At 36.7% G+C, this 14,643-nt stretch overlaps 1 protein-coding gene across 1 annotated transcript in view; it reads right to left on the bottom strand.

The window, feature by feature from the left end:
- LOC139963099 (SUMO-activating enzyme subunit 2-like) overlaps nt 1-14,643 on the bottom strand; it is a 34,994-nt gene that overhangs the window by 15,848 nt on the left and 4,503 nt on the right. The window contains exons 2-9 of the mRNA XM_071963617.1: nt 12,499-12,582; nt 7,054-7,124; nt 4,171-4,235; nt 3,540-3,640; nt 1,784-1,905; nt 1,443-1,635; nt 981-1,080; nt 352-488 (exon numbers count right to left, since the gene is read on the bottom strand). Of these exons, the coding sequence (XP_071819718.1) occupies nt 352-488; nt 981-1,080; nt 1,443-1,635; nt 1,784-1,905; nt 3,540-3,640; nt 4,171-4,235; nt 7,054-7,124; nt 12,499-12,582 (873 nt within the window). The remainder of the gene's footprint in view (nt 1-351; nt 489-980; nt 1,081-1,442; nt 1,636-1,783; nt 1,906-3,539; nt 3,641-4,170; nt 4,236-7,053; nt 7,125-12,498; nt 12,583-14,643) is intronic.

Genomic DNA, 14,643 nt, shown 5'->3' with positions numbered 1-14,643 from the left:
TGAATGTGAAGTTGTTAGTCCTGCATGTAACTACTTGTGTTATGAAGTTATACCCTAATACAAGAAAGAGGGGATGAACTCTAACCCCCAACCCACAGATAAAGGAGCTATCATTCCCCAATTTATCAGCTTTTGTTGCAATTTTGCAGGAAAACTCACAACAGAACAACTCATACCACAACTTCCTAGACATAATGTCACACCTATAGCAGTGTTATCAAACTAAACTACTCTTTATCTATATTTTGGACTATCTTCCAATGGTGCAACTGTTACAATAAATTAGCCCCTACTGTGCATTAGACACAATCCATTGCATGAAGCCTTTCATGAACATCACTTACTCCTTACCTTGTCCCATGCTAGTTCCCCTCTCTGCTTGTATTGCTCTTTCAAGTCTTTTAAGCTGTCACTAAACACATTTGCACACTCTTGAACAGTCCAGAGTCTTTGTGCCTCCAAAGAACCTCTTCTAGTAGTCAATATGTCTGCAGAAAAGGTTGATATCATATAGCTCACTTAAAAATTAAGCATAAGTATTACATGTTTTCAAAAGCATTTCCCTTGAGAACCTTGAGGTACTGATTCGTTGCACACACACACACGAAATTGTTTGATCACCTCGCTCTGTTAACCACTCATCTTGCTTTCTTAATCAATGTTTGTTACTTTGTTTGTGATTAATGTTTTAGATGATGAGATGAGATGAGTCAACATTTGGGCTAAATTCAATCATTATTTATTTACAAACAAACATTTTTTTGGTGAACGTATGTGGGGATGATCCAAGGTTTCATGAAGATACTGTCTCAAATAGTAAAAAAACAACCATGATCAACAAGCCAAAGCAATCACTTTGCTTCCATGTTTAGTGAGAAGCAAAAAACTTTATTTATTGTAACCTCATCCAACTCACTTTCTGCAAAACAATGGAAGTGTCTATATAGAACACTAATTTATAAAATACAGATGTTTGATACCTTCCTTTGGCAACTGTTCCCAGATCAGCGGTACAGGTGGTCGTCGCTTTACCCACAGCTTGTCCATTGAGAGGAGGTACTGAATATCATCATGGAAAAGCTGGTATTTGTAAGAGAAAAAGTAATATATTGCAAAGCTCAACATGGAAGCACACAAATTCACACTACTCAATATTTAACTCAATATCTTGTAACATGGTTCTCATTGTATGTACGAATGGTTATGATCTTCCAATCTAATATAATACATATAAGAGAACCTCATTTGAAGCTTCTACTGAAGGGTCATATTACTGAAAAGCCAATGGTACTTGATTAGTTTTCATACTAACAAATGACTTACGAAACATAATAGAAAACCAAGAGGAACATCATAAATTATAAATGCCTCCTGTTATTAGAAAACAGTAGTTCAGTTAACAAACATCCATGATATTAAAAACACCAAAGGCAGACAGAAACCTTTTTAAATAACTTCTGGGGATCGTGGTCAGAGGCTTCTGCCCACTCTCTGGTTGATACTCTTTCTATACCGCCCGCTCCTGAAGATTTGGCCTCCGTATCAACAGCCAGTCTCCCAGAATCCCCTGCAGCTTCTGGATCAGCCGTGTCGGGAGAGACATCTTGGTCTGGATCTTCCTCTCCAAATAACTGACTATTAATATGATAATTAAAATGGAAGGAAAGGTAACTAAATGTGACCAAGGAGTAATCAAATTATCTCAAGAAGGTGAATTTTGAAAAAGCTTCTTACCCTATTAACTAATTTGTAAATGAAGATAAAAGTACTTCAACATGCTTACTTAAACAGATGTTTAGCCCAAACAATACAGTGAATTGGTTCTGATGGTGTATTTCTGATGGTGCATCCTGGGAACGTTTTCTCTCTGGGAGATGGCTGGCACTCGTAGCATTCAAATTTGCTCTGTTAGGGATCAGAGAGAAAAATAAAAGACATCATCATAGAATGGGGTTAAATGTTCTTAAGAAATGAAATAAGGTTAAAATATAAACAATTGAACTGGTGCTTAAATTATAAAAGGAGTTTCCATGAGATCATATTATGCAAATGCACCTTCATAGAAGCAGGTAGGGTATGGCAGTGACAAGATCAAAGACATTCCATTCTGTTTTTTATGAAGACATGGAGAGGTTGCAATCTAGGGACAGGGGCTACAGCTAGAGTTTTCAGTTTGGAGTAATATTAGACTTAGTTTCCTATCTTTACAAGACGGCATATCACATAAACACAAGCCATTATGATTGCAAACCATCCCCAATGCACATCCTCCATGAATAAAATACATTTATGCAAAAGGCAGTGAGGTTTCGGTGAAATAATTACACAGGTATCTTTAAGGAATCTGCAGATTTTCTACTCGATTCTGATTGCTTTCAGTTAAATTGACACAAATTGACCATTAAACTCCACTACAATCGTAAGAGTTATGTTCTTGTTGAGAGAAATCCTCATACAGAGTATAACATACATTCAAATTTACCCATTGGCAGCTATACCAGGACACTGTTACAAGCTTTTCAAACTTTGACCTCAATTTACTTTAGTCCTCTGATGAAAATGATTAGTCCTCTGATGACAATGATCTACCTAATAACATACTAAATATACGATGCACATGGAATTTTCTTGCTTACAAGGTATTCAGACTTTGACCTCCGTGACCTTTCCCACCACAGGTAAACAATGGGGTTTTTCTACTCATCATGATGTATCCACATACCAAGTATGATGTTGAACCTCCATTTAGTTTTAGAGAACTTAACAAGCCAAGGTAATCTTGGTGTAAGTACCTTGCTACAGTCACTGTGCATTCTGTAACTCAAATAGAATGAGTTTCAATATTTTGTATTTCAGTAACAGAAATACTAAGGAGAATCAAGTTTTCCTTTGTAATTGTTGCATCACATTGATTTCTTCTAAGTTAAGGTGCGAATTGGTAACATTAATCTGAAACGACCAAGTAAGAGGCATGGTACTCTTCGGCCACCTATATTTCATTCCCCAACTTAAAAGTAGGTCCTGCTTCCAACATAATGCATTTCATATTTCTCACCACCTTTTCCTTTCTGTATTCACAAAGCTAACACACTTTGTACATAAATCAGTGTTCATTCATACTTAGTAAAGATTCCTAAATCCTATTGGTCCATTCAGGTCAGCTGACCGTGGTTAATCCTGTGAGTAACGCACGGTAAAATGACGGGCCATCACTTTAATAAATCTTTGGTTATGTGTAACCAAAAATGTTTTGTTTTATGATTTTTCCCCCACACAAATGGTAGTGTATGAATGAACAGGGTTAATGAGCGGTCTAGCATGCCTTACTCACATGATTAATGCACTCTGGGTGTTAATGCTATCGCTGGATGCACTCGGGCTCCGCCCTCATGCATCGCTTGCATTATCCCCCGATCGTGCATTAATCCTGTGAGTAACGCAAGCTAGACCGTTGATTAACCCCTTATTTACACTCTGCTACATGTTATCAAGATTCTTAATTTGAGTCTTATGTACTAGACAAATGAAATTTATTATACCTTTTTAATAACAGTAACTTGACCAAGGTAGCCAGCAGACCCACTCTCTACCAGGGGTACATCAGCAGCTAAGCACATCCTGTTCACATGATTACGGGCCGCTGTTAAAAGGGATTTAGAACCTGATGAGAACTTTCATATGAAGGGGAAAGACACTAATAAATAACAGAGCCCAATGTAGGTTGGATGGTACTGAATTTTGGTCACCTATGCCCAAACAACACAGCAATATTTGTGATTTTCTTAACAAAGAAACAAGTTATTGCAGTAGTTTTCATCAGATAAAGTGGAAAAACTGTTAGAGACTACAGCTTAAATAAAATGTCTACTGCAAACAAGTGCATGGCATTTTAAGGGAGAAGTAAACTAAATGGAGTAGAACAAATGGTTCATACTAATGAATAGTTTAGCTGTTGTAAATGCCCCCTGTTTAATTTGTTGTAGAGTATTCACATCACTTTATTACTCCAACCATGACATGGTATCAGTAGGATTGTCAAATCTCTCATCAAAGATGTCACCTTGAAATAAAATGAAGAATGTCCATATACTGTTCTACTAAAAACTGCAAACACTAACAAACTAATCTTCTCTGAATTGATTATGAACAATGCAGAATTGTAAAGCTTACCTCTGTTATCCAGAGCATTCATCACTACATCAAACTGCATGAAGAAATCTCTGTTGTATTCTGGGCTGCAACAAAAGGTATCTTCAGGATAATGTTGTTGCAATTTAAGAAAAAATCCAAACTAGTCTGGTTTGTGTAAAAATATGAACAACAATATTACTATATACAAAAGCATGCACTGCAATGTACTGTACCTGAAGCTACCAAACTTAGTAACAGTTTAGGCCACACCCCCCCCCCCCCCCCGATTAACAGGTCATACCTACTTCTTACATCCAACCTACTCACAAGCCTACTGAAGCCCCAGTGATAGCAGCAAATGACAGACCCATAGTTCTGCTTGGATAACATTTGTTTTCCAATGATGAACATAGCTGCAATGAAATCAGCTAAAGTGCTGTAGTGGTAGGACTTAAAGAAATCTGTATTGTAGAGCACTACTAGTAGTAGTTGGTAATTTAGGCATCATAACATCCAAGGGTGATGGACAATCTGGCCACTGATGCCATAGTGGTAGTGCATTCAGAAAGGCAGTTTGCTTGATAATTGCAAAGCAGTAGAGTACAAGGACCTGATGTGCAGATGTGTGATTGAATGAATGGAATGTAGCATGTGAACATGTGAATGTAGCGAGTCTGAATGCATACATGGTACGTCTGAATGTATACATGATATGTCTGAATGCATACATGATATGTCTGAATGTATACATGGTATGTCCACAACGAAACTCCAGGGAGGAAGCATGGCCTCATGTAACATCAAGGTATTGTCCAATGATTAATAACCTTGTTGAACTAGTCTTGAGTTTAAATGTAGAGGAAGCTTGGCCTCATGTACCATCAAGGCATTGTACAACGAGTAATAACCTTTTTGAACTAGTCTTGAGTTTAAATAGGAATATTTGGATCATGCTCAGAGTTTGGAATACAGATGATAAGACAGGGAACCCATGGTTCAAGCTTATGAATTCTGGAGCAAAATATATTGTTATGCATTGAACACTGAGCAGGAGAGGTTGATTTTGGGTGTGTGAAACCTTACAAATAGCTTTCTACACATGTCACATGGCCCTGGGAAAGAACCACTGTGACAGCCAATAGATCAAGTCTTCTGATGTTCTATGGTGTCTACCTGTTGAAAGGCTCCTCAGCCACTTACATGCCTCTCAGGTATAAATGGACATAAGAGGTATCTCCTGAAGGAACGGCTTGACCACAACCTAGCTGGTCCCATTCCTTCAAGGCGCTGATGATCTAGAAAGTGAAATGACACCTGAAGGGTTTGACTATGACCTAAAAAGGTGCTAGGCTTGGGCATATACTGTACTCCAGGCCTAAATATTGCCTTGAGTGGCAGCCAGGTGCCCTTTGTCGACGGTGCTGGAACAATGGTTGATTGCGTGGATTGTGCAAACGGATTGCAGTAACCACTGGCACTTGTGGGCAGAATGAGCAACTGCACATGTGAATGCAGTACTTCCTTCCTGAGATGCTATCTGAGTTAGGCAATGACATAGAAAACCATGCAAAACTAATATCATATGGTTACAGCACACAACAAGTATTGTATAGAATAAAAGGGCACACTATGGAAATGTCTATGTCAAGCTGAGGCAACAACCCCAACACATATATCCAAAAAAGTATGTTGAAATAAAACCAATGTGCTTAAATATGTGATACAACGATGTAAACAAAGCATGGGCAGGATAACACTAATACCAACTGTGGTCCCTTTAAAGGAAGGTTTGTAAATCAAAGTGCTGGTAACTGCTTGGCAGAGAGGGCCACTGGAGTTATTGAGCAATAGATGCCTGACCAAAACATGCAAACTGCTATTGTTTGTGAACATCTGCAAAGTAAGGGCTGGTTATGTTGCTCAGATTGCTTCTTTTGAAGTGCTACCACAAGTTCCAGTAACACAACATAATGCTTCAACTAATATGAAAACCCATATGGTATCTGTTAAAGATCATTTTTTGTAAAAGTTTCTTTTTGCAGTGCAGCAGGTCTGAATGATCACCAAGTTTTGAATGGCAAACTTGTGATCCCATATCATCCATCCCATAGAACATTTGCATTAATTCACACTAGGCAAACTCGAAAGGAATCACCATTTACATATTCCTACATAAGTAAACATTTACCACAAACATATTTGATTAATGACAGAGTTTAAGCACTATCCATGAGAGTAATTTCTCCTGAGTATTAAACCAATTGCAGGCATAGTTCTTCCGAATGGTAGATTAGAAAGGAAGATGATATTGACAATGAACATGGGAGTCAATGGGGGTGCAGTGCTAGAAGTTGCCAGTTTGGGTTGGTTAAGTTAGCTTGCAGTGCATGTGTTGTTTTGGAGATACTGTAGGTACAAGATGAGTGAAATAAATACATAATATCTTACAGTACTTGTGAAATCCATACATTCTGAAAACTTCAGTACCAAATTACTAATGATGGTTTCTCTTTTATTGCTTGTGGGGTGATGACAATACAGGGTGATAACAAATCTGCATATGGTAAGAATCATTTTGTGTACAGTACCTATTAAAATGAGGATTTACATCTTTGTTATTCCAATCCTCAACATGTATGATTGATAATGGTGTCATAATCGTTAAATTTCTGACTCGGTATTAATTCTCATTGTCAGCCTCATTTTGATTATCCTTGAGACACTCTTTTGTTATGAGTAAATTAACAAGACGGAAGACAATGCTGATCTATTTCATTGTTCATGTTTTTGTTTCTTACTTCAGTTTATAAGGACAAACCATTTCAACTGAATTATTTCAATGTGAGACACAAGCCATACAGTGACTTCCTGATATTACCAGGACATCAGACAGTGATTCAAAACCTTGAATCAACAACTTACTTTGTTATGCTGTCATGCTTGGCATCTATCTTCACATAGGGATTGAATCGAATGCAGCTCTCCTTGGCCACCTAAAGAAGTGAAAACCAAACATTGTGATCCATCTACTTTTGGCATACACATGAATAACATTGCAAAACTACGAAACCAGAAAGCCAGTTGGCTTTGTGATTCCTTGCCATATAATTTGCTCAAAGTTACACATATCTGACTTATGTAGAGCAAGTGAGTTAAATTTGTCCAAGAATTAAGTGAGAACCAGAAATATCAGAGATTTCCATCTCATATTTGTAGCCCTCACTTGTGGACATCAACTACTAATTCACTGGTGAGGTGAGATTTTACAGTATAGAACTTTTATTCTTAAATGCTTCAATATCCAGAAAGAACAGTCTTCCTAGGTAACATAAAGACAAATGTCACACGTACATGTATGAGCAAATGGATATTTCTTTTACCAAAAAGATACAATAGCTAGCAAATCAGCTCTGCCACCAACCATCTCTTTAATAATTGTTATTAATGAATGAGAGCTACATGACATCGTTTTATATATTGTGAAATATTTTCACAACTTACTGCCAAAGCCAAACAGCATTGTTACAAATACAAGATTCTGTGTTTCGGATGCATTGTTTTTAGCCAGGGACGCAAATCTTCAAATTGCTTGTGTCTGGCGAGGCAAACGTTTTTTTTATGAGAAACAAACTCCAAGTGCACACTTACAACTAGAACTATGCAAGATATAACAAAACACATTTTGAATGAATATCATTCTTTGAAGAAATACCGGAATTTCTTCTTAAAAGAACCAACATTTCTTCTAATCCTACCCATTGTCTGGAAACAGTATTGCATCTTTAGTGCTCAATGAACACAAAAGTATGTTGTTAAACAACCAACAACTACTTGTAACGTTACTTTCCCCTGTGTAGAAGTAGCGAAGTTTGTGCTATAGGTTATCGTATGTGTGCACTCAAATATCATAACGTTAGGCCTTGTTGATGTTGATACACAAAAGTTGTAGTTGAATTGTTTCAAGGAATATCATATAAAATTTGAATCATTGTTTTGATCACAAAACGTTATGAGTTGACACAATTTATGAATTTTGTGGGAAGCTAACATTTCTGATACTGAAGTTGTTTTTGATCTCACAATATGTTTGTTCTCTACACATTGGAGTATGCTAACATAAATGTAGAGTAATTTCTTTGTTGCAAACTTTTCCGCGATCCCTTTGACCACATGCTTCAGTTATTTTTTTGGGCAACATTCATATATCCTCAAAAGTAGCCATTGAAGCTTGCATTTTTTAATCGACATTGCGTAAAAACATATTCACATACTGAAGTGGCAAAGGGCCGGAACTGGGGGGGATTGGGCCCACTTGCCTATAGTGGTTGGGGAAATGGAAAAGTTTATTCAACTTTGAATAAAACTTATGAATATTATTGCATTGGGTAACTTTTAATAGTAACTTACAACAGGGCTTCATAAAAGTTGTGAGCAGTACCAGGCCTTTTAGGGGCGTGTTCTTGTGTCATCAAGATTTATAAGTAAAATCTTCTACAAAATTTAAGGGGCTCAATAAAATCGGTTAAAAGTGCAGTATATTTATTCTTGCATTTTCTCTCTAGGCACTGTCTACAGCAAAATTTCCCCCTTTGAGATTTGACAGTCATTTCATTTTTGTACATTAGTTACAGGTATCATCTTCTCATTTTGTTGTTGTGCATATTATAAGTAGATCTATCATTATAGGCTTCTGTTGTGCACAAGCCAATGTTGTCAGGGGTATTTATAGCCAAGTATTGTGTGTTCCTGTAGAGGTTTTTTAAATTGCATGTTTTCATGGAAGACTGCAGGGATGCAATATTTTCAGAGCGGAAGCAAACATTTTTAAGACATTGCATCCTGCGGACTTTTAAAATCCTAGTAACAATACTTGCCTACGTCATCTAATATAAATCACAGAACATAAGGCCAACTTTGAGACCATTTTGAGATAACCTGTTGCCCCTGATTAGATGAAATAGACATATGTAGAAGAAATTGACATAGTGACCTCCAGACACGACTACAACTAAGTTCCTTATTTGCATTCAAGCACCTACTGTAGATATGGGCCTTGGCAATATACCATCATTTCTGTTAACAGCAGCGACGTATGTTTTCAGTAAAGCAACATGTACTTTTGGTACAGTACGACAATGTTTGTTTTAGGTACAGCGACATATATTTTTAGTAGTACTGCGATATACATTTTTAGTACAGCAACTTATAATTTTGGTTTCGCGATGTATATTTTAGGTACAACGACATACATTGTGGCCCTTCTTGCCTTCCAGAACTTTGATGACCCCTTCAGGCTTGACTCTCAGAGTGTGAAAATTGATAAGGGTTAATTGAGTCTGTTTAAGTTTCCAATTCAAAAGTATCTAGTATTTGAAGCAGATTTCATGTCCTGGATGACTATATATGAATAGTTGAAAATTACATGAGATCTATTTTATATTAGGCCCGTTCACTAAGCTAAACTGAAATTGACCAAATTATATGCAAACGAGAATCGTAGCATGGTGAAACTCACAGATTAATTGTAGCTTTAAGTTTGGAGTTAACATGTTACTAGGATAACATACAGTACTTTGACACATGTTGACCTCTACCAATTTTGAAAGGGTTCTTGCACTCACCAAAGCTGTTCTACATCTCAAGGATGAAGTTCCACAAATTTGTACTTTTTGAGTTATCATGTTTACAAGGTTTTACAGACTTTGCTGGAGGTGGTTTAGCACAAATATTGTCACTTCTTGTTCATCTTTATTTCTTTCAAACTGATCACATTGTTATAACCCTTTGACGTCTAAGCAAACTTGTATTATACAGAAACCAGAGCCAACCAACAGTGAATCAAGTTTCTATTGAGAGCAGTAATGTTATTAGTGAAAAAAAAGTTTGCGTCCCAGGGACACAAGCCCACAAAAAAGTTTGCGTCCCGTAAAAAAAGCTTGCGTCCCAATCGAAAACCAATTACGTTTATCGTATGACCTACTGTTACTAATACTAGTGTAGTATCACTGCCTATACTTTGTGAATGTGATACACAATATATAGGGCAGAAATGCTCAGTGCCTTAGCTTTGCTGTTTTTCAGGGGCGGCCCGACCCACCACTCCTTTCGACCACCCAGCCGTTTCAACCCATTTTTACCCCCAGTCCCCCCTCCTTCATCCGCCCTTCTACTTCCCTACTCGCCAACTCCGTAGTAGCTCTGTGCTTTGACCTTGCAGCGATTCCAACAACCAACTCATCAAAAATCCCAGTACCCACAGTGTGCATATCGCTCGCTAAATTCCAGCTCACTGTACTACTGCATACAGTATACTGTACATGCCTGTTCGAGCTTTATTTTCAACTACACATGTGCAAATCCTTAAAATCTGATCCAACATTTATCCTGGGCTCTTGAAAGCAATCATCTATACGAAAATTACAGTAGGTCTATGTGAATAGCTTTTTACGCAATGTAGATTTTTAAAAAATCAGTTCGATGGTCTAAAGTACAGTAGTTTACACACGAATGTTGTGCCTAAATAACATTTACTGAAGCACATGGTTAATTGGACCGCGAAAAATTTTTGCAACAGAAACTAGTGATGGTAAGAATGCACATTTTACATTAGCAACTCTTAATGCAGAGAGAAGAAACACACTGTGAGCTGAGATATCCTGTTCAGGATCAGAGATGTTAGCATCCCACAAATTCATAGATTGTCTCCACTCATTAACATTTTCTGATCAAAACAATGATTCAAATATTACGTGATAGTCTCAGAAACAATGCAAGTGCATCTTCGTTGTCAAAAGGCATACATACTGTATGTGACAAGGCCTAACGTTATGATATTGGAGTGCACAGACATGATAGCCTATACCGCAAACTTCACTATCTCTACACAGGGGAAAGTAACGTTGCAAGTATTTTTTGTTAAACAACATACACCGTGTTCATTGAGCACTACAGATGCAAGAATTTTCACAGACAATGGATGGGGACTATTAACCAATCAAATCACAGGAATTTTGGAAAAGCATCATTGTCTATTTTTAGCATGAAAATCTCCGTTAAGGGGTGTCTTTAACCCGGTACCTTGCCGTTGATTGTTATGATATATTTATTTTCAAACAAATTCAATGATCTGTCGGAGTAGGAGAACTTTTGGTTCTTGTTAGAAGAAGTTGTGTTTTTTTGAAAAGAAATAATGAAAGACTTAGATGTTCATTCAAAAATGTGTTTTGTTATGTTTTCCATTGACCTAGTTGTGAGTGTGTATACTCGGGGTTTGTTTCTCAATGAAAAAATTTGCGTCCGTCGGACGCAAGCAATTTGAAGATTTTGCATCCCTGGCCAAAACATTGCATCCCAGACGCAGAATCCTGCGTTCGTAACAATGCTGTGAGAGACGGAGAAACATTTGTTAAGCTAAAAGTCACCTGTACCAAGCAGTCATTCATGGTTCTAGAATTATTTCAAGGGTTCTTCTTTATACTAAACATAAAGTTTAACTAAGATCTAAGTTTAAAACTATTGTTTACAGCTAACATTAGTTAACAGACCACTGAACAGTGTTGCAGTACCTCTTGGACTCAAGTCCTGACTCAAGTCCATTTTACAACCTGGACTTGGATCGAGTGTGAACCAGGACTTGGACTCAATTGTGAAGGACTCAGAGTGGACTTGGACAGTCAGGAAAATTGCAAGTTAAATAAAACTTATTAACTGGAAAGTTGGCACTCTGATGTGTGGTCAGATTCAGATATGCTGGACTGGACTATCAGACTACCACTGACCAACTTCATTTGCAATGGTTCCTGTGTTCATCAATAGGATGTTTATATCATATGACCTCAATTAAATTGTACTTCTTGACAATTATCTACATCTATATAATAAGCGCTTGACCTCTGTTTATTGTATGGGACTTCAACCTGAAAGGAAAAGTTAACCATGTTGTGAAGCCAAGAGTTATTGTGTCAAGAAAAGCCATCTAAACACTCAAAGTTAATCCTTTGGGGATATATTGTTTTGCAGACCTTGAATTACTGTGTTTAAATTTCATAAGCTGATTTAGTTCCTCTTGAATAAAGCATTGATAAAGGTGCTTCTGAATATTCATAACTTTGTAATAAGATCCACCTTATTATCATAGCAAGACTTTATTTTTCAGAATATATCGCACAAACAAAAAGCATTTCATGAACAAAATAATGCATTCCCGTTGCATACTGTATATCCTTTAATAACAAGAACATTTCCTATTGATATTGGCTGGCAGAGATGTGGATAAGTGGGAGCAATATCCACTCCTGGTAAAGCAATGTCCCCCCACCCCCCACCCCAAAAAAATTGAATTTATTGAAAGGAAACTTAAATGCTCACCTGAGATTTAGAGTTGCCAACATGTTTCTTTTGAAATAGGAACTGTCTGTTAAGGTTGCTCACATCTATTGTGTCTAAATCAAGCTGCCAATTAAAGAAAAGTAAGAAATGGTTGAAGAAGTTGCATTAGGATTCAAACTTAACACTGGATTTCTCAATCACCCTGCAAACAGGACATTTAATGTTGAGATTTGTGGGCCAAACTTGTCCTACACCAAAGGATATTGCTAACATTTAACATGATTGATCAGGGATACCCACCCAATGGCATTGAATGGAATGGTCATGGATTGTTTCAGGGTTGTACAGGGTATCCACAACATTAATCCACACACCAAAAAAACAACCAGTAACGAAAATCTGGAGTAATGTAATTTGAGTCTGGAGAAGCTATAGTAACATACATTTTGCAACTTATAGTAACTGTAAATTTGGTCTGGTCTATTCTTTTGTGTCCAAAGAAGGTTTACTTTCTTCATTGTGGTATTATTTAGCGAACTTTAACAAAGACTACAGTACAATTTGAAAATCAACATGCTTAGTGATTCTTTGTCATGTCTGAAAAGAGACCATTTAATGTAGGACTGCACACAAGATTTTCAAACTTAGACAGACAATGACTTTTTATCTCAACAATAAAAGGCCACTTTTGGTATATATAATTGTGAATTTACAGTATGCTACACACATGAGGTTCATTTCAGCGCTACTTTTAGGGACAAATTGTCATTACAAGGTTTTCTGACTTTTTGACTTTCTGACTACAAGGTTTTCTGAACTCTGGTGACCCTCCCAGTGGTTACTAACCATTATTATAATGAATTGAAACCAGTATTCTGTTAAAGAAATATTTAGAGTTTAAGCAGTTTGCTGACAGTTTTTGTAATATTTTGATCCTCAAAAAACAAAACAAATAAAAGCAAGTTACAGTGTTGTCTATTCTTTCATAACACAGCTATTATTCTCGGCAGGACCTCTTGCGAGTTCGATCAGGGGTTAAACTCCTTTAGTATTTTTGTCCTTCAGTTACCAATAAAGTAATGGAAGGACCTGCTTTAATCAATTGTTATAAATAAAAAAACTCTTTAAGCAGACCATATTTGTCTGCTTAAGGTTGCATTAAATAACAACTTTCATAACATTCAAACTTGATTTTTGTATTAAAAAAAAAACAATTGGGGTATTGGAAGAAGGTTCAGTAGCATAATAACCACCCTCAAAAAAGCCTCAAACAAACACCAAGCAATGCACTTAGCAACACCTAAACTATACATATCACTCTGTATTAATGCAATTGTATTCATAGGCTCAAATGAAAGTACCGGTTGGAGAGGCCTGGCACAAGTATGATATCCTGGTGCCGTATAAATGCTATAACTTTCACAAGTAAAAAAGTTTGGTTTGCAAAATATAATGTTAATTCTCTCCCAAATTCCTAACTTTAAGCATAAAATTAGCCGAAAGGAATTTTTCAATCATGCAAATCACATTTTCGTGAGTAACTAGTTAAATTGGACAGTGCACTGTTAGGCTTGAAAAGCCAAGGAGTTGCAATTTGAAAGTTACAAAACTTTTTCTTTGATTACCAAAAAAACATAATTGGAAGGAAACATCGCACATGTTGATTTTAAAAAGTAATAAAGTAATAAATATAAATATGTAGCCTAGCTATATAAATCAGTTCACAGATACCATATACATTACATAAGGCCTGCACAGCCTAGAGTATATACATAGAAACATTAGACCAGGGTTTGACATAAGCCTAAAAAGGGCACAGCACAAAAGCCATTGGTAGATTCCAATATTGAAGGGAATGGCATGACGTCAAAAATGAATCTGAGGAAGTGTACGGACAGCATTTTCCATCTACGCAGCACTACTTCATTTGAGGAGCAATGAAAGTGTCTAATCAGACCATTCCATTATTGATACAGCAAAATACAAGAATAAGACTACAAATTGTTATTTTTTCCAGAAAAAATTTTATTTACAGTTTTATGTACAGTTCAAGTTAAAAACTTTGCAAAAAGTCATGGTAAGCAAAGACAACAAACTTTCTCAAAAAAATATTTTGCAAATTATCACTCATGGCATGTGCAAAATGTCTCATGAAATATATAATTGAGTATTTGGCCACCTTAA

This window comes from Apostichopus japonicus, chromosome 3 (assembly GCF_037975245.1).
Source record: "Apostichopus japonicus isolate 1M-3 chromosome 3, ASM3797524v1, whole genome shotgun sequence".
NCBI lineage: Eukaryota > Metazoa > Echinodermata > Holothuroidea > Aspidochirotida > Stichopodidae > Apostichopus > Apostichopus japonicus.
This window is presented reverse-complemented; position numbering and strand designations above follow the sequence as displayed.